This window comes from Nomascus leucogenys, chromosome 8 (assembly GCF_006542625.1).
Source record: "Nomascus leucogenys isolate Asia chromosome 8, Asia_NLE_v1, whole genome shotgun sequence".
In the NCBI taxonomy this organism is placed as follows: Eukaryota; Metazoa; Chordata; class Mammalia; order Primates; family Hylobatidae; genus Nomascus; species Nomascus leucogenys.
The window spans coordinates 106,494,222-106,512,014 of NC_044388.1; the positions used below are offsets into that span (position 1 = coordinate 106,494,222).

Below are 17,793 nucleotides of genomic sequence, written 5' to 3' on the forward strand. Positions count from 1 at the left end.
AAAGTTTTGAGATAACTGTGGATAATTATAGATTCACAGACATCTGTAAGAAATAACACAGGGAGACCCTGAGTTTCCTTCCCCAATTTCCCTCCGTGGAAACGTGCAGAAATCTGGGATGTGGATATCGTGACAATTTTACTCAGACTGGCTCCTCCAAAGCAGGACTGAAGGCAGAGGAAGGGTGGTCACTCCTGGCTGCTGCGAGTAGCTAGGCCTGACCCAGAGTGTGGCCCCTCCTTGCCAGCCCCACCCATGTGCCTGAGGGAGCCCCTCTCCTGCCCCCTCCCGCAGTGCCCCCGAGTATCCTCGGAGAAGAGCTGAATGTGTCCGTCGTGGCCAATGAGTCAGTGGCCCTGGAGTGCCAGAGCCATGCCATGCCCCGTCCCGTGCTGAGCTGGTGGAAGGACGGGCGGCCCCTGGAACCACGGCCTGGAGTCCACCTCTCCGCAGACAAAGCCTTGCTGCAGGTGTGCAGGCCCCCGGCCAGCCAAGCAGGCCTCCGCCTCGGGCCAAGGGCAGGGTGGGGCCTGCAGGTGCCCCAGCTCAGTGACCTGCAAGTCCCCTTCCCCCCAGGGGATCGAGGACAAAACCCCAGGACTGGTTCCTCGAGGCCTCCCTCAGGGCCCCTGACTCAGCTGAGTGGCACCAGCTGTTGGGTTAGAACCTTCGTCACCTGCCTGCTCCTCCTCCCACCCCTCTACACCTTGTGATGTGATCATTCCCAACTCAGAGCACTGCCATTTGGTTTCCCCTCCTTTCGTTCATTCTTCAAAGCCACAGCCTAGCCCCAGCAACCCCGTGTCAGGATCTGACCCCTGAGGACAGGTCCCCTGCACCCTACCAGCCTTATTCCTCCACCTTCTCTTTGGGTCTGTTTTCTTGGGCTTTCCTAAGAGGCTGGGAGCAGATGAAAGGCAGGAGCAGGTCTGATCCAGTCACATGCCTCCCCCTTAGCAGATCTGGGCCATGAAGGTGGGGAGGCTGGCAGGACTGCCATCGAGGGGGCCCTTCTCAGGCCCACCACAGGCACTGGCTTCTGGAAACTTCCCAGTGCAGCTGGTGGGGAGATGTTGTCACTGTCCCTTGCTCCAAGTGGGGAGCTTGCGGGGGGGGGGGGGGACGTTAATCAAGGTCACGTGACATGCCTGCAGTCACACAGTCTGTCCAGGGCTCACCCATTTCTGTGCTGTCCCCGCCCATGGGGTGTCTTTGCTTTCTGCCAGGTGGACAGAGCCAACGTGTGGGATGCGGGCCGCTACACCTGTGAGGCGCTGAACCAGGCCGGCCGCTCAGAGAAACACTACAATCTGAACGTCTGGGGTGAGGGTCTCCTGGGCTGGGCAGGGGGAGGGGGCTGTTGCCTTGATTGGGTCCCAGGACACAGCCCTCCTCCAGCCTGCCCTCGCCTTGCTCATCCCTCCCCATCTCAGCCCCACCCCCACTAACCCTCTCTCTGCTCTGACTCAGTTGCTCCAGTGTTCCCCTCGAGGGAATCCCACACCCTGACTGTGAGAGAGGGGCACCCTACCAGGCTGTCCTGCGAATGCCGGGGTGTCCCCTTCCCCAAGATCTCCTGGAGGAAGGATGGTAGGATTGCTGCCCTCGCCCAGCCCCACCTTATTGCCAGGCACAAGGAGGCTATGCCCAGCCCTCACTGGTTACCCCCACCCCAGAGCCTAGCTGAGATGGGGGGGCTTATGCCTCGAGGGGGTGGGGATGCTGGTTACAGAAGTGATGCTTCCCCCAGCCCCTCTCTACTCAGTCCCTGAGCCTGCAGGAGCCCCTGGTCCTGCTCTGCCAGTAAGAGCTGGATTGATCTTCAGGCCTCACTTCAGACATCCCTTCTTCCAGGAAGCCCTCCCTGACTGCCAGGCTGGGACAGAGCCTCCCTGATGCAGTCCCTGTCACTTGTCATGTCACCCACATTAGTCCTTCTGTGTGTGCTCCTCCATTAGTCTGTGACCCCTGTGAGGCACCATCTTGACCACCGCTGAATTCCAACTTCAGTGTATGGTACAAAAAAGGTGCTCAAAAAACATTTGGAATTCACTTCACCAATTTTTTTTTTTTTTTTGAGACAGAGTCTTGCTCTGTTGCCCAGGCTGGAGTGCAGTGGCACGATCTCAGCTTATTGCAACCTCCGCCTCCTGGGTTGGAGTGATTCTCCTGCCTCAGCCTCCTGAGTAGCTGGGATTACAGGCAGGTGCCACCATACCCAGCTAATTTTTGTATTTTTAGCAGAGACAGGGTTTCGCCATGTTGGCCAGGCTGGTCTCGAACTCCTGACCTCAGGTGATCTGCCACCTCAGCCTCCCAAAGTGCTGGGATTACAGGCATGAGCCACTGCACCCAGCCCATTTAACCAATATTTATTGAGAGACTGTACCAGGCCCTGTTCTAGGCACTGGAAATACAGCAGAGGATAAAACAGACCCCCACCCTCACAGTGGGGGCAGTCAGATAATAAACACACAGTTAGTAAATGACTCGATACCTTAGGCGATAAATGCTATGGAGAAAAATAAAGCTAGGAAGCGGGGGAAGATGTCCTGGGGGGTTGTAGGAATTGCAGTTTTAAGTTGGGTGGCCAGGAACGCTTGAGCAAGCAGACTTGAAAGGGTGAGGGCTGAACATGAGAATATCACAGGGAAACGCACCCCAGGCGGAGGTAAGGGTAAGTGCAAGGGTCCTGGGGCAGGAATGCTGGTTGGATGGGGGAATGAGAAGAGGCAGGGAATCAGGGATGATGGAGGAGAGTGGAGCTGCCATTACCGAGATGGGAGATCCCAGGGGCAGATATAGTGGAAAGACCTAGTGTTTGGGGTGAATTAATCTTGAGACATCTGCTAAATACCTAGTGAGGTGTCAAGTGGACGGTGAGAGACAGGTGTCTGGAGCTCAGAGGAGAGGTCTGGGCTAGGAAGCAGCCTGGGAGTAGCAAGACAAGCTGAGGTCATCTGGACAGAGAGGGAGGAAGCAATGCCAGGAGGCCATTGGGTCTGCTTCCCTGATGGGACATGCATTGAGTCATGACCCAGCCAAAAGGTCTGCTCCTCTAGAAACAGGTGGAAGGGTTGAATCCAGTAGGTCAAGGTTGACAGATCCTCCTCTTACAAGGGAACTTCTTGATGCCAGGTCTACCAGTTGCCTGGTCACCCTCCTCAGGTCACTGTAGCTAAATGGATGGTCATTCCGTCAGTAGCCTTTACTGAGCCTTGCTGTGTGCCAGGCCCTGGGGAGCCACTAAGGATCCCAGGGGGAGGCTGGTCGAGGTGGCTCACGCCTGTAATCCCAGCACTTTGGGAGGCCGAGGCAGTGGGTCAGGAGTTAGAGACCAGCCTAACTAACATGGTGAAACCCCATCTCTACTAAAAAATACAAAAATTAGCCGGGCATGGTGGTGTGCACCTGTAATCCCAGCTACTCGGGATGCTGAGGCATGAGAATCGCCTGAACCCAGGAGGCAGAGGTTGCAGTGAGCCGAGATGGTGGCACTGCACTCCAGCCTGGGCAACAGAGCAAGACTCTGTCTCAAAAAAAAAAAAAAAAAAAAAAAAAAGATCCCGTAAGGAAATTGAGGCAGGGTCTGCCATTCCGGAGGGCTGAGGCCAGGGTAGGATTCAGATGGGGCACCTGTAGGCAGATCTGTGATGGGGAGAAGCCTAGGGGGATAGGGAGGAGCTCAGAAGAGGCACCAGGACCAGAAGTGGCACTCATGGAAGGCTTCCTGGAAGAGGTAGTGTCTAAATGAACACCGGAAGGATGAGCAGGAATTGGCAAGAATGGGTGGGAGGACAAACTTTCCATGTGGAAAGACATCACGTCCTTGCAAATGCCCTGGACCAGGAGTTTCTTTTTTTCTGCACCCAGGTCAACCCCTCCCAGGGGAGGGGGCTGGCCTCCAGCAGGTGTCGGCTGTGGGGAGGCTGCTGTACCTGGGACAGGCCCAGCTGGCTCAGGAAGGAACATACACCTGTGACTGCAGCAATGTGGTGGGGAACAGCAGCCAGGACCTGCAGCTGGAGGTGCACGGTGGGTGAGCTGGGTGGGGGCTGGAAGGGTCTGGGATCATGGGCTGGCTGGGCAGGCGTCGCCCCCAAATCGGAGCAAATACAGGGAAGTGATGGTGTGTGGTGCAGGCTTTCTCCTCCCTCAGATTCCTGGTGTGTGAGTCCGTTCTCACACTGCTCTAAAGATACTACCGGAGACTGGCTAATTTATAAACAAGAGGCTTAATTGACTGACAGTTCCACATGGCTGGGGAGGCCTCAGGAAACTTACAATCATGGCGGACGATGAAGGGGAAGCAAGGCACGCCTTACATGTCGGCAGGAGAGAGAGAGCGAAAGGGGAAGCACCAGACACTCATCAAACAACCAGATCCCATGAGACCTGACTAACTCACTTGCTATCACAAGAACAGCATAGGGGAAACCGCACCCATGATCCAATCACCTCCCACCAGGTCCCTCCCTCTGCACGTGGGGATTACAATTAGAGATGAGATTTGGGTGGGGACACAGCCAAACCATATCACCTGGCATTTTAACTGCCCCCCACACAGCTTCTCACTAACCCAAGCATTGGGGGTGGGGGCCACAGCACAATCCCTAAGGGCCCCCCAATGGTCCAGAGGAAAAAAGCCACATCTGAAACAGCTGGAAACCCGACAGAAGCATGAGTATTATGTGAAGCTCCTATGTATGATGGAAACCTAAAGCCCTATCTACTGGTCCTGCAGTGATGAAATGAAATCCCCCAGCCTTGTAAAAATCCTGCTAGAAAATAAAACCAGGAAAAGTGCTGTTCAACATCTTGAGGAGAAACCCACCCATAGAATAATTTTCCACCCCCAACCAGTCCCAACAACTGTTGAAGCTCCAGGGAGTCTCTGGTTTTTGAGGAAGAAAACCCATCACACTTCCTGAAAGGGCTGTTCCCCACATAGCAGGCCTGCCTGTGACTCCCAGGCTGTAGCAGTAGGGTGCTGTTATGACCCCATTGTTGGGAAGGAGAATGGAGGCCCAGAGAGGTGAGGTCACGAGGTCACACAGCCAGCGATGGCAAGGGGAGAGGGTGTGTCCCTATTGGGCCCGGGGCAAGTGTGTGGTGCCTGGTGGCCCCAGCAGCTTTCTCTGATGAGCTTTCTCCCCAACCCAACAGTTCCCCCTCAGATTGCTGGTCCCCGGGAGCTTCCCACACAGGTCTCCGTGGTCCAGGATGGAGTGGCCACTCTGGAGTGCAACACCACAGGGAAACCCCCTCCGACAGTGACATGGGAGCGGGACGGCCAGCCCGTGGGGGCTGAACTGGGCCTGCAGCTGCAGAACCAGGGTCAGAGCCTGCGTGTGGAGCAGGCCCAGGCTGCCCATGCTGGACGCTACAGCTGCGTGGCCGAGAACCTGGCTGGGAGGGCAGAGAGGAGGTTTGAGCTCTCCGTGCTGGGTGAGGACCGGCAGCTGCTGGCGGAGGGTGGGCTGGGGCAGACTAGAGTGGGCAAGGCCAGTTCAAACTCCAGGCACAGCCCTCAGGCTGTGATCCTGGGGTCACACCTGTTCTTTCTGGAGTCAGGGCTCTAATGAGAGCTGCTGGAAGGGGGAGCCACCAACACTGCTCTCAAAATCAGGACTGGTCCCAAAGGGCCCCAATTTCCCCCAGTTCAGCTCTCCTCCCTCCCTCTCTCCCTCTTGGGTTTACTCTTCCCCTACTCTGTTCTGGGCACTGGGGAAGTAAGCAGTCCCTGTCCTGCCTGACTGGTATGTGACGGGGAGAATTCAGGGGCTTGTGAGAGACCAGGAAAACCTTGAATACTGTTGGGGCAGGTCAGGGCAGCCTCCTGGAGGAGGTGCCCTTTAAGCTGGACCATGAAGGGTGAGTAGGAGTTAGGCAGCTGCTAGGTGAGGGGAAGCAGGTGCCAGGCAGAGGGTGGCTGGGGCAGCCTCATGCATTCCATCATTTACTGAGCTCCTACTGTATGCCTGAAGGATAATTCAGGGTGGAGACAGGGAGTGGTAAGAGATAGGGTGGGAGAGGTGGGCAGGGATCAGTTTAGGGAGGGCGCCCCTCACCGTTGCTGGGATCTCGAGCCTCACCCAGATATCCCCAACACCCCCACCCGCCTGGGTAGAGAGTGGTTTCCTTCAGGAGCAGGTTCCTTCAGAACTGCAGTGTCACCACTTAGCTTCCACATGTGGATTTAGGAAGCACACCTGGCCTCACCTTTGCACAAATTCCAGTCCCACTGGCTCAGTGCTTGCTCTGCCCAGGTACTGGACCAGGCACTTTCATGTGTTCCTGTTGAATCCCCCAGCATCCCGCTGAGGGCTTGGGGAGACTGAGGCCCAAGGAGGCTGCCTGACACCAGAGCCCAGGCTGTGGAGCCACGGGCTCCCTCCTAGGTGTCCTCGCTTTAGAGGGAGCGGCTCTGCTCTCATCACTTCTGCTCCTCAGACTCTCCCAGTTGGGTGGAGTTGAGGGGCAGTCAGTGGGGCTGGGGAAGGAGCATGAAGCACACAGCCCTGATCTGCACCCTGGATGTGGCTTCTTCTTTGTGTCCAGTGCCCCCAGAGCTCATCGGAGACTTGGACCCGCTGACCAACATCACTGCTGCCTTGCACAGCCCCTTAACTCTGCTCTGTGAAGCCACCGGGATCCCACCCCCAGCCATCCGCTGGTTCCGAGGGGAGGAGCCTGTCAGCCCCAGGGAGGACACCTACTTGCTGGCAGGTAAGATACCAGCCGAGGTTGGATCCTGGGAATCAGGTTGGGCCCTCTGCCTCTGCCTCTGCCTCTATCCATTACATGCCCATGACCTCTGACCCTGAGCTGCCAGGCCTGGTTGGAATAATCATTCCAGCCGCTGGTCCCCCGAGAATGCAGCCCAAAACACTAGTCAGGTGAGGTGCTCCAGGAAAAAATCATGGATTTAGATAAATTTGGAAAAGGCTTCCTGCTCTGCTCACCTAGAGAACCACAGTGAACATTTGCATAGCAAAGGTTCTGATAAGTCCTGCAGAAGAAAAAAAAAAACTTTGGCACTTATATCTAACATCCCACAGAACAGTAACAAGCTTTGGATGTGCTGATCTAAGCACCTTCTCCTCTGAATATTTATCCTCATAAAATGGGTTTGTGAGGTTCTCGCTGGTATACAAATGAGGAACTGAGGCCCAGGAGTCTCTGTCCCATCCAAATCCTGCAAGGACTTCAAGGCCCCTGAGGCTATGCCTCAGTCACCCATTGGTTGTTCTACGCAGCCCATGATGAGACGGCAAATACATTTCCCTCTTGGGCATCACTTCTGAGCACTTGGTAAGAATTGCCGGGTGCATTCTGTGGATAGGAATTCAGAGACTGCATTGGGCCCAGTGGCAATCAATTAGTAATGTCTGCTCTGCGTGCAGTAACAGCAGTGGTGGCCTGTGTCCTGTGTATCTGCCCTCCCCACACTGGTCTTGGGAGACCCTTGGGTTCCTCTGAGAGGAGCTGTCTCTCCCTGAGAGATCCTTGGGAGGAGAAGCCCTTTTACCATGTCTGTCAGAGTACAGCAGAGGTCTGCTGGGCCAGGACTACATAACCCATTGCTCTCCCTTCAGTTGCAGCCAATCCCCAGAGCCAGGGGTGGCCAGGGTGACAGATACTTCTTGCTAGAGCAGGGTCCTCGGATTTATTCTGGTATGTGTCTAATCTCCAGGCAGCTCCATCCGTTTGTTTACCCTCCTGGGCCTCAGTTTCTGGATCTGAGGAACAGGACACAATGGGAGACAGATATGTACACGTCCAATTATAATGCCTTTTCCTGCTGGGCAGCAGGGGGCTCAGCTGGGGACAGAATGCTGCTCAGAGCCATGCTTGGGGCCCATGCCCCTCCCTCCCCAGGTGGCTGGATGCTGAAGATGACTCAGACACAGGAGCGAGACAGTGGCCTCTACTCATGCCTGGCAAGCAACGAGGCTGGGGAGGCGCGGAGGAACTTCAGTGTGGAGGTGCTGGGTGCGTTACAACCCCATTCTCATGAGTGCCCTATGAACTCTTCCCCACTGCCTGGGAGCTCCCAGAGGCAGGGCCCCAGACTCATGGCTCGTGCTGCATAGCAGGGGCCCAGCACAGAGAAGGAGGGAGAAGCTACGCCTTGTAAGCTTTGCCTCATCAAAAACCTTTGTTCAAGCCTGGGCAGTGTGGTGAAACCCTGTCTCTATTAAATGTACAAAAATTCACTGGACATGGTGGTACGCGCCTGTAGTCTCAGCTACTCGGGAGGCAGAGGCTGCAGTGATTGTGCCACTGCTCTCCAGCCCAAGTGACAAGAAACCTCTGTTCTGAGGCTGCCATGGAACTTTCCAGAAACAGCAGGGACAATCCAAAGTGGAAGGGGGCAAATATTTTCTACACCACTAAGACTGCCTGCCTGTCATCAGAGTCTTCTTCTGAGACACTGGTGCTTCCATCAGCCAGCAGGAAATGTTTCTTAAACTCACCACCCTGTGGAAACAGGCATGGGATAGGGAAACTGAAGCACAAGAAACGGTGGGCTCTTGGCTTCTTGTTCTGTGATTGTGTAGCCTGGGTGGGCCAGCCCCCGCCCCCAGTCACTAGCCATTTGTCTCCCTGCTTCTCCCAGTTCCTCCCAGTATTGAGAATGAGGACTTGGAGGAGGTGATCAAGGTCCCTGAAGGACGGACTGCCCATCTCATGTGCAACGTTACAGGTAAGGGCCACATGATGTGGTGGGCTGGGAGAAGGGGTGGGAAGACACCTTCAGAAAGGAGGGGATCCCTGGGGATCTGCCCACCTGCCCCAGCCCCACTCCTCCTGACTGGGGTCTCTCTACGTCTTGGACTCGGCACCAGGTCCTGGCTCATCTTTGTATGTGTTCTTCCATCCCAAACACTCTTCCCTCTCCCCACCTCACTACAGACCTCAGCTTTCAGGACCCTCCACAGGGAGTCCTTGGCTGGCCCCTAAGGCCCAGTGGGCCATCTCCACTGGGCTCGCACAAGCCCCAGTGCTTCCCTGTCCTAGCACTGACCCACATTGGACCATAGTGGCCTTGTGGCATCTGAGCTTCTTGAAGACCCAGCTGCTGCCTTGTCACCATGGTTTTCCCAGTGCCTGGCAGAGTAGGCTCCCATTAATGCTTATGGGTTGAAGGATGGTTGGATGGATGGATGGGTGGGTGGGTGGGTGGATGGATGGATGGATGGATGGATGGGTAGGTGGGTGGATAGATGGATAGGTAGATAAATGGATGGGTGGATGGATGGGTAGATAAATGAATGGGTGGATGAATAAATGAGGGTTGGATGGATGGATGGATGGATGGATGTGTGGGTGGGTGGGTGAATGGATGGATGGATGGATGGATAGATGGATAGGTGAATGGATGGATAGATGGATAGGTAGGTGGATGGATAGATGGGTAGGTAGGTGGATGGGTAGATGAATGAATGGGTGGATGAATGAATGAGGGTTGGATGGATGGATGGATGGATGTGTGGATGGGTGCATGGACGGATGGATGGATGGAGAGATTTATGGATGATTGGCTGAATAAAAGGATAGATGGGTAGGTAGTTGGATGGTTGGATGGTTGGGTGGTTGGGTGGTTGGGTGGGTGAATGGATGGATGGATGGGTGGATGGATGAATGGAGAAATGAATGGATGATTGGTTGAATGGAGGGATAGTTGGGTAGGTAGATGCATGGATGGTTGGATAGTTGGATGGTTGGGTGGATGGGTGGGTGGGTGGGTGGGTGGATGGGTGGGTGGGTGGATGAATGGAGAGATGAATGGATGATTGATTTAATGGAAGGATAGGTGAGTAGATAGATGAATGGATGGTTGTATGGGTGGATGGTTGGGTGTGGGTGGGTGGATTGGATGGATGGTGTGTGGGTGGGTGGACGAGTGAATGGATGGAAGGAATAACTTGTTTTTCTGTCTTGCCTGTCTGTACCAAGCCATCTCTACCCATTCCTCAGTAAGGGGAAGGCAGCCAAATCACAGAGGAAGTGGCACAGGCTGCTGCTGCTACCTTTTGTGCTTCATAGGCCTCTGGGCTAGGATGGAAAATCCACATCCCCTGATCCATCTGGGAGCAGCCTGTGACCCCTGGGCTGCCCTAGTCAAAGCCTGCCAAATTGTCTCATTCTCTGCTCTGCATACAGGCCACCCACAGCCCAAGCTCACATGGTTCAAAGATGGCCGGCCCCTGGCTGGTGGAGATGCCTACCACATCTCCCCAGATGGAGTCCTCCTGCAGGTCCTCCAGGCAAACCTGTCCAGTGCTGGCCACTACTCCTGCATTGCAGCCAACGCTGTTGGGGAGAAGACCAAGCACTTCCAGCTCAGTGTCCTGTGTAAGTTTTGGGCATCTCCTGGCCACCGCAGGTGCTGGAGGGAGGGAGAAGCAAGGTGACTGGCTCCTTACAGACAACTTCCCACAAACCATTCTACTATTTTTCTTCTAATTCTCTGAGTCTGACAACAAAAATCATATAGCGACTCTATTGACTGAACATTTATTATGGGGCCAGGCATTTCAACAGGCCTGATTGATTGAATCTTCACAGTGACACTGGGAGGTGGGAGATGTGCTGGTCCCCATGTCATTGATGAAGCCCTGAGGCTCAGAGAGGTGACAGGAGGTATTGCCAGGCCCCAGCGTGGTGGGTTCACAACCAGGCATCTCTCCATCTCCTGAGGACAATACATACTTACTGTTCTGTTAGCCTGGAGAAACAGAACGTCTATCAAATGAGAGGGGCACAGACCAGCTTAGAAAAATCTGTTTCTAAAACGTTGTCAGTTAAAAGGAGAGTCCCCTGCGGAGGTTGAAAGAAGAAATATTGGGACCAATGAAAGCAAAGCTACTCTACTCAGCGGGGAACAAAGCCCCCCAACTTCCACTCACCCCTCAGACAGAATTGAGAAGCCTCTGGTTAATTGTTAGAGAGGCTGGATGTTGAGAAGCTATGGGGGAAATGGAGGCAGAAATTATTCAGCTTTCCCTTGTAGTATTGCTTAGTGTTTGCAGAGCCGGGCTCTGGGTCACCCAGGCCTGAGTTCACGTCTGACCACCCCGGGCATGGGCTTCTCTGAGCCTCAGTTTCCCGTCTCTATAATGTAAGTGACAGAAGCACCGAGGCCCAGCACCGGGGTCCGAGGCTTTCCTGGCCTTAGTCTAGGGTCAGGGATCTCTGCTCACAAGTGCCCCCCTGGTCTGCCATCACAGTGGCTCCCACCATCCTGGGAGTGGCCGAGGACAGTGCAGACGAGGAGGTGACCGTGACCATCAACAACCCCATCTCTCTGATCTGCGAGGCCCTGGCCTTCCCTTCCCCCAACATCACCTGGATGAAGGACGGGGCCCCGTTTGAGGCCTCCAGGAACATCCAGCTGCTCCCAGGTGACACCCTCTGGGGGGAAGGAGGGAGGGGACAGGTGACATGTCATCGGAGTTGGAGGAGAGGACCTGTAAGCCTGTCCTTATGCCTGGCATGAGGCTGCAGATTCGGGGTGACCCTGGCCACTGGCCCCCACACAGGTACCCACGGGCTGCAGATCCTGAATGCCCAGAAGGAAGATGCTGGCCAGTATACCTGCGTGGTCACCAACGAGCTCGGGGAGGCCGTGAAAAACTACCATGTGGAAGTGCTCAGTGAGTCAGGGACTCTGGGGCACAGCCAGGTGGGCAGAAGACCGCCCGGGAACCCAGGGGCCCAGGCACCCGAGCCACCCTTGGTGCTCCAGGGGGTCTCCATGTGGCATATGTCCTCTGACAGTCACCGGGCAGCTAGGGCAGGCTCCAGAGGACACGATGAGGAGAGAACAGTGAGTTAGGGCTTGGGCCACGTGGGCTCCCAGACCCACTGCAGTCCTAGCTTCCTCCTGCCACTTCTGTTTCGGGGTATAACCAGAGGCTCTTCAGATTGAGACTTGGGACCCCCAAGGAAGTCCTCTGAGGTGACCCCAGAAATTCCCCTGCCTCAGACCTGACCCGCCCTATAACTCTGGCAGACAAATGCTCTCTCCCCTAAGTGGACAGCCAGGAGCAGGCTGGCTCCCAGGATCCCTGTGTCTCTCAGGCTGGCCCCCATTTCTGGGGCTACCCCCAGGACAAGGGTAAGCTCAGGGTCTCATCACCCATCCCCCAGCTCTGCTCTCAGACCCCTCCTGCTTTTCAGTTCCCCCTTCCATCTCCAAAGACGACCCCTTGGGGGAGGTTGGCGTGAAGGAGGTGAAGACCAAGGTCAACAGCACCTTGACCCTGGAGTGTGAGAGCTGGGCTGTGCCCCTGCCCACCATCCGCTGGTACAAGGACGGACAGGTGAGTGTGGGACCCCCTGCGCAGCTTCTAGCTCTCACCTCTGCTTCCGGCTGGTTCTGCTTGGAACCTTCCAGAAAAGGCTTCCCTTAAAGCACCTAGCTCTAGAGCTGGTCCGGGCCCCAGTCACCCTTTATTTATTTTATTTTAATTTTTTTGAGATGGAGTCTTGCTCTGTTGCCAAGGCTGGAGTGCAGTGGTGCAGTCTTGGCTCACTGCAACCTCTGCCTCCTGGGTTCAAGCTATTCTCCCTGCCTCAGCCTCCTGAGTAGCTGGAATTACAGGTGCCCGCCACCATCCCCAGCTAATTTTTGTAATTTTTGGTAGAGATGGGGTTTCACCGTGTTGGCCAGGCTGGTCTCGTACTCCTGACCTCAGGTGATCTGCCCGCCTTGGCCTCCCAAGTGTTGGGATTACAGGCGTGAGCCACCGCACCCGGCCATTATTTTATTTTATTTTATTATTTTTATTTTTGAGACAGAGTCTTGCTGTGTCACCCAGGCTGGAGTACAGTGGCACGATCTTGGCTCACTGCAGCCTTTGCCTCCCGGGTTCAAGTGATTCTCCTGTCTCAGCCTCCTGAGTAGCTGGGATTATAGGCGCGCACCACTGCGCCCGGCTAATTTTTTGTATTTTTAGTAGAGATAGGGCTTCTTCATGTTGGCCAGGCCGATCTCAAACTCCTGACCTTGTGATCCACCCACCTTGGCCTCCCAAAGTTCCGGGATTACAGGTCTGGCCACCGCGCCCGGCCATATTTTTAATAAAAAGTTGAACTCTTTGTAAACGTTAAACTCTACTATTTTCACCCATGTGTGGCCTTTCTCATCCTTATGCTCTATGGATTTGGTTTTATAAATGTCTCCGGGTGTTCTTGTCACTTTATGCTGCATTTTTGGAGAATGTATTGAGAAGTAAGCACACTTGTCTTGCTGCTCTCAGCCCCTCATTTCTGATCTCCCTTCCCCCGACCCCCTCGTCCTCCTCGCAGCCCGTGACCCCCAGCTCGCGGCTGCAGGTCCTGGGCGAAGGGCGACTGCTCCAGATCCAGCCCACGCAGGTCTTGGACTCGGGGCGGTACCTGTGTGTGGCCACCAACATGGCCGGCGAGGACGACCAGGACTTCAATGTGCTCATCCAGGGTGCGTGGCACCAGTGGGCCGGGGGTGGGGTGTCGGCCAGTGTGAGGACATTGCGGGGCTGGCCCTCCACAGGCCCCCACCGTGTGTCCTGCAGCTCACGCGCCACCCGCGGCATCTCCCACTGGCTCATCTCAGCCGCCCAGAACGGCATCCTGCCCCAACCCCTCTGCCTTGAGGGACCAAAGTCAAAGACATGAGGGCTGTGGCCCCAAACCACAGAATTGAGTGGTGGAGCCTGGAATGGTCTGGTTGAGCCAGAACGCCACACTCTTAGCCCCTCTGCCAGATGCCTCTCGCGTTGTTAGGGAAACCTGGGGAATCGCTTCAGAATCTCTGGTGGAGAGTAAGCTGAGTGGCTGCCTCAGTGGTTGAAACTGCTTGTGGGTGCCTGGGGCTCATATTCTTCTCTCGCTTGCATCAGTGTTTGACGTTTTCCTTTTTAAAAAGTGAAGGAAGGAAAAGAGGGAGCCAGGAGTCAGAGAGGCTGGGAGGGAGAGGCTGGGAGGCTGGGAGACGGGGAGCTGAGAGGCTAGAAAGAGGAGGCTGGGAGGGGGATGCTGGAAGGCTACATGGGGGAGGCTGGGGGGAGGCTGTGGAGACTGGGAGGGAGAGACTAAGAGGCTAGGATGAGGAGGCTGGGGAGGAGGCTGGGAAGGGGAGGCTGGGATGAGGAGGCTGGTAGGCTGGGATGGGGAGGCTGGGAAAGGGGGTTGGGATGAGGAGGCTGGTAGGCTGGGATGGGGAAGCTGGGAAAGGGGGGCTGGGAGGAGGAGGCAGGGAGGCTGGGAGGGGGAGGTGGGGAGGGGGAGGGTGGAAGGTAGGAAGGGGAGGGTGGGAGACAGAGCTGGGAGTGGGAGGCTGGGATGGGGAGGCTGGGAAGGGGAGGCTGGGCGTGGGAGGCTGGGAGGCTAGAAAGGGGAGGCAGGAGGCTGACAGGAAAGCTGGGCGATGGATAAGTGTTCAGAAGCAGGTTTTGCTACACAATGCCTGTGGAGTGTCCTGGCAGGAGGAACACCTGCTCCGGGCTGCTCATACCCTTTTTCATCTCTGGTGCTTCTGGCCACCAGCCCTGTAGCCCTGGCTCTGTCATGAACTGGTTATGTTACCTGGGGACAACCTGGGGATGACACAGCCCCCTCCGGGCCTTAATTTGATCCTTCGTAAAATGCAGGTGATCAAAGCAGGTGACCTTGAGGGCCCCCCTCCATTTCTAAAGCTGAAGATTTTGTGCCTCTATGCTCTGATAAACAAACATTGGCTAAAGCTTAGTATCTGGCTTCCAACTGTGAAAAATATTTCCATGTTACAGGGAGTCTTTAGCATCCATTAGACATGAGCTGCTTAGGGAAGGAGCCTTATCCAAGTGCCCAGCACATAGTAGTTGCTCAATAAACACTGGTTTAGGGAGTGAGGGAATTTAAGAAATGCCCTGCCCTAAGAGAATGTGGCTCAAGTAACGGATTTCCACAACTGGGAGAGGCTGGGACGAGAATCTCCGTGAGCAGAGGTGCATTCCCCACCCCTCTGCTGTGCTTCCTAAGGGCTTTGTCTCCCCCACCCAGTGCCCCCCATGTTCCAGAAGGTGGGTGATGCCAGTGCAGCCTTCGAGATCCTGTCCCAGGAGGAGGAGGCCCGGGGCGGAGTCACGGAATACAGGGAGATCGTAGAGAACAACCCAGCCTACCTGTACTGCGACACCAACGCGATCCCACCCCCGGAGCTCACCTGGTACAGAGAGGATCAGCCCCTCTCGGCCGGGGATGGGGTGTCTGTGCTGCAAGGTGGGTCAGGGGTGCGTGAAGAAAGTGGGCGCTTTGAGCTCTCCTGTGTGCTGCCTGCTGTGTGACCTTAAGCAGAGCACACAACCACTCTGGACCTTAGCTGCAATTTGTAAACTGGGGCTACAAGTTCTTTGCCTGTGTGAAGGCAAAGACTGGATTGCCTTTTGTCTCTGGTTTATAGAGCAGAGCCTCCTACCATGGGGCATGCCCTTCCAGGCTTCAAGATCCATAATGTCCTTAAGTGATCGGCAGAAGCTGCCACTTTCTCTGCAGGGGCAGCTGGCCCCTTCATTAATCGGCAACAAAGCTCATGACCCCAAACGCTGACAAAGCTCTAGCTGGGCATTGAAGGCCACACTGTGGTGGCTGAACTCATGTCTTTTGTGTCTGGGTTTTTTTTCTTTTTCTTTTTTTCTATTTTTATTTTTTGGGATGGAGTTTCGCTCCTGCCGCCCAGGCTGGAGTGCAGTGGCGCAACCTCAGCTCACTGCAACCTCCACCTCCTGGGTTCAAGTGATTCTCCTGCCTCAGCCTCCCGAGTAGCTGGGATTACAGGCATGTGCCACCACACCTGGCTACTTTTTGTATTTTTGGTAGAGATGGAGTTTTTCCATGTTGGCCAGGCTGGTCTCGAACTCCTGACCTCAGGTGATCCGCCGTCTTGGATCGGCCTCCCAACGTGCTGGGATTATAGGCGTGAGCCACCATGCTCAGCCAGCTTTTGTTTTTTCTTTTACCACCTTAAGTGGCATTTGTTTATTTAAGGTAATTTAATTTTTTTAAGTAAACCTTTTATTTCAGAATAATTTTTGGTAGGTGATTTTGACTTAAAAGCCTCCAGGGGTGGGGCTTAGAAATGCCCAGACCACCTGGCTCATGAGGGAAGCCTGGGTGGTCTCTGTTTGAGATTCGAACTGTGTCCTGCCAGAGATGGGCTGGTGATGGGGCTGGTTTTGGGGAGAAGTGGTCAGTTGCACAGGTCTCCAATGAGCAGAATCAGACCAGGATTTCTACTTTGGTGCTTGCAAGAAAAGGAGGTGGCCGGGCGCGGTGGCTCACACCTGTAATCCCAGCACTTTGGGAGGCTGAGGTGGGAGGATCGCTTGAGCCCAGGTATTTAAGACCAGCCTGGGCAACATCGTGAGACCCCGTCTGTACAAAATATTTTAAAACTAGCTGGGCATGGTAGCATGTACCTGTGGTCCCAGCTACTCAAGAGGCTGAAGAAGGAGAATCCCTTAAGCGCAGCAGATCAAGGCTTCAGTGAGCTGTGATCATGCCACTGCACTCCAGCCTGAGTGACAGATCAAGACTCTATCTCAAAAAAAAAAAAAAAAAAAAAAAAAAAAAAAAAAAAAGGAAGAAGAAGGAGGCCTCTTGCAGATCCAGGAGTGCAACTCTTACTGAACACTGTTAGTTCCTATTAGAAGCCTCTGGACGGACCCCTTAACCTGGCCACTGACCACTGATCCTGACCCCAAGTCCTGGGTGCACAGTAGGCTCTGTCACCTGCTGATCCTGATGAGACTCTAACCATCAGCTAATCCCAACCAATAGCTGAACCCAGACCACAGCCACCAACTGCCCCCCAGTCCTACCCACTTACCTCCAACCCTACCACTCACCTCTCACCCTGACAACTGACCTCTAACCTGTGTTCTCTAATCCTGAGAAAGTAGGTGTCATGGTCACAGCTGACCTGAATTCTTACCCTGACCTTACACTAACCTCAAACATCAACTGACCCCTACAATGCCACTGCTGCCCCAATCCTGGCCACTGGGCTCTGCAGGCTCTCAACCTGGTCAAGCCACCCATAGCCCGGGCCGGCCAGCCGCAACCTAGAATTCTGAGCACGCAGTAACCCTAACCAGGCCCCCACTGGAGACCAACTCCAGCCCCCATAGATGCCAGGCTCTGGCCTTGGCTGGCTCTTTTTTTTTTTTTTCTGAGCTAGAGTCTCACTCTGTCGCCCAGGCTAGAGTGCAGTGGTGCAATCTTGGCTCACTGCAACCTCTGCCTCCTGGGTTTAAGCGATTCTCCTGCCTCAGCCTTCTGAGTAGCTGGGATTACAGGTGTGTGCCACCACACCCGGGGGATTTTTGTATTTTTAGTAGAAATGGGGTTTCACCATGTTGGCCAGGTTGGTCTTGAACTACTGACCTCAGGTGATCCACCTGCCTTGGCCTCCCAAAGTGCTGGAATTGTAGGATTGTAGGCATGAGCCACTGTGCCTGGCCCCTGGCTGGTTTTGATGCCTCCCCGGCCCCCACCCCTACTCCTATCCCCACCAACCGCCACAGCCCCAGGAGCTGCCTCCCTTGCCTCCTGAGTCTCTGCTTGGACTCTGCCCTTGCCAAGGAGCTGGGCTCAGCACAACAGCAGAGCTGAGCCAGCGACTGCTGCTGTCACGCCCAGCACTGCCGTGAAGGCTCAGGTTTGCCATCTGTAAGATGGGAGTGACAACAGCGTGTGCCCCACAGAGGCATTGTGGGACAGGCTGAGAATGTGCAGCCCAGGGCCTGGCATGCAGTGAATGGT

At 55.1% G+C, this 17,793-nt stretch overlaps 1 protein-coding gene across 6 annotated transcripts in view; it reads left to right on the plus strand.

The window, feature by feature from the left end:
• HMCN2 (hemicentin 2) overlaps nucleotides 1-17,793 on the plus strand; it is a 169,802-nt gene that overhangs the window by 100,442 nt on the left and 51,567 nt on the right. For all 6 annotated transcript variants that reach the window (XR_004031451.1, XM_030818033.1, XM_030818036.1 and 3 more), the window contains 14 exons: nucleotides 295-470; nucleotides 1,227-1,323; nucleotides 1,471-1,590; nucleotides 3,874-4,035; nucleotides 5,167-5,448; nucleotides 6,562-6,729; nucleotides 7,882-7,995; nucleotides 8,624-8,710; nucleotides 10,171-10,362; nucleotides 11,238-11,411; nucleotides 11,550-11,663; nucleotides 12,190-12,332; nucleotides 13,321-13,471; nucleotides 15,034-15,252. Coding sequence is in view for 5 of the 6 variants with exons in the window: in XM_030818033.1 (XP_030673893.1) it covers nucleotides 295-470; nucleotides 1,227-1,323; nucleotides 1,471-1,590; nucleotides 3,874-4,035; nucleotides 5,167-5,448; nucleotides 6,562-6,729; nucleotides 7,882-7,995; nucleotides 8,624-8,710; nucleotides 10,171-10,362; nucleotides 11,238-11,411; nucleotides 11,550-11,663; nucleotides 12,190-12,332; nucleotides 13,321-13,471; nucleotides 15,034-15,252 (2,199 nt within the window). In the remaining variant the exon portion in view is untranslated. The remainder of the gene's footprint in view (nucleotides 1-294; nucleotides 471-1,226; nucleotides 1,324-1,470; nucleotides 1,591-3,873; nucleotides 4,036-5,166; nucleotides 5,449-6,561; nucleotides 6,730-7,881; nucleotides 7,996-8,623; nucleotides 8,711-10,170; nucleotides 10,363-11,237; nucleotides 11,412-11,549; nucleotides 11,664-12,189; nucleotides 12,333-13,320; nucleotides 13,472-15,033; nucleotides 15,253-17,793) is intronic.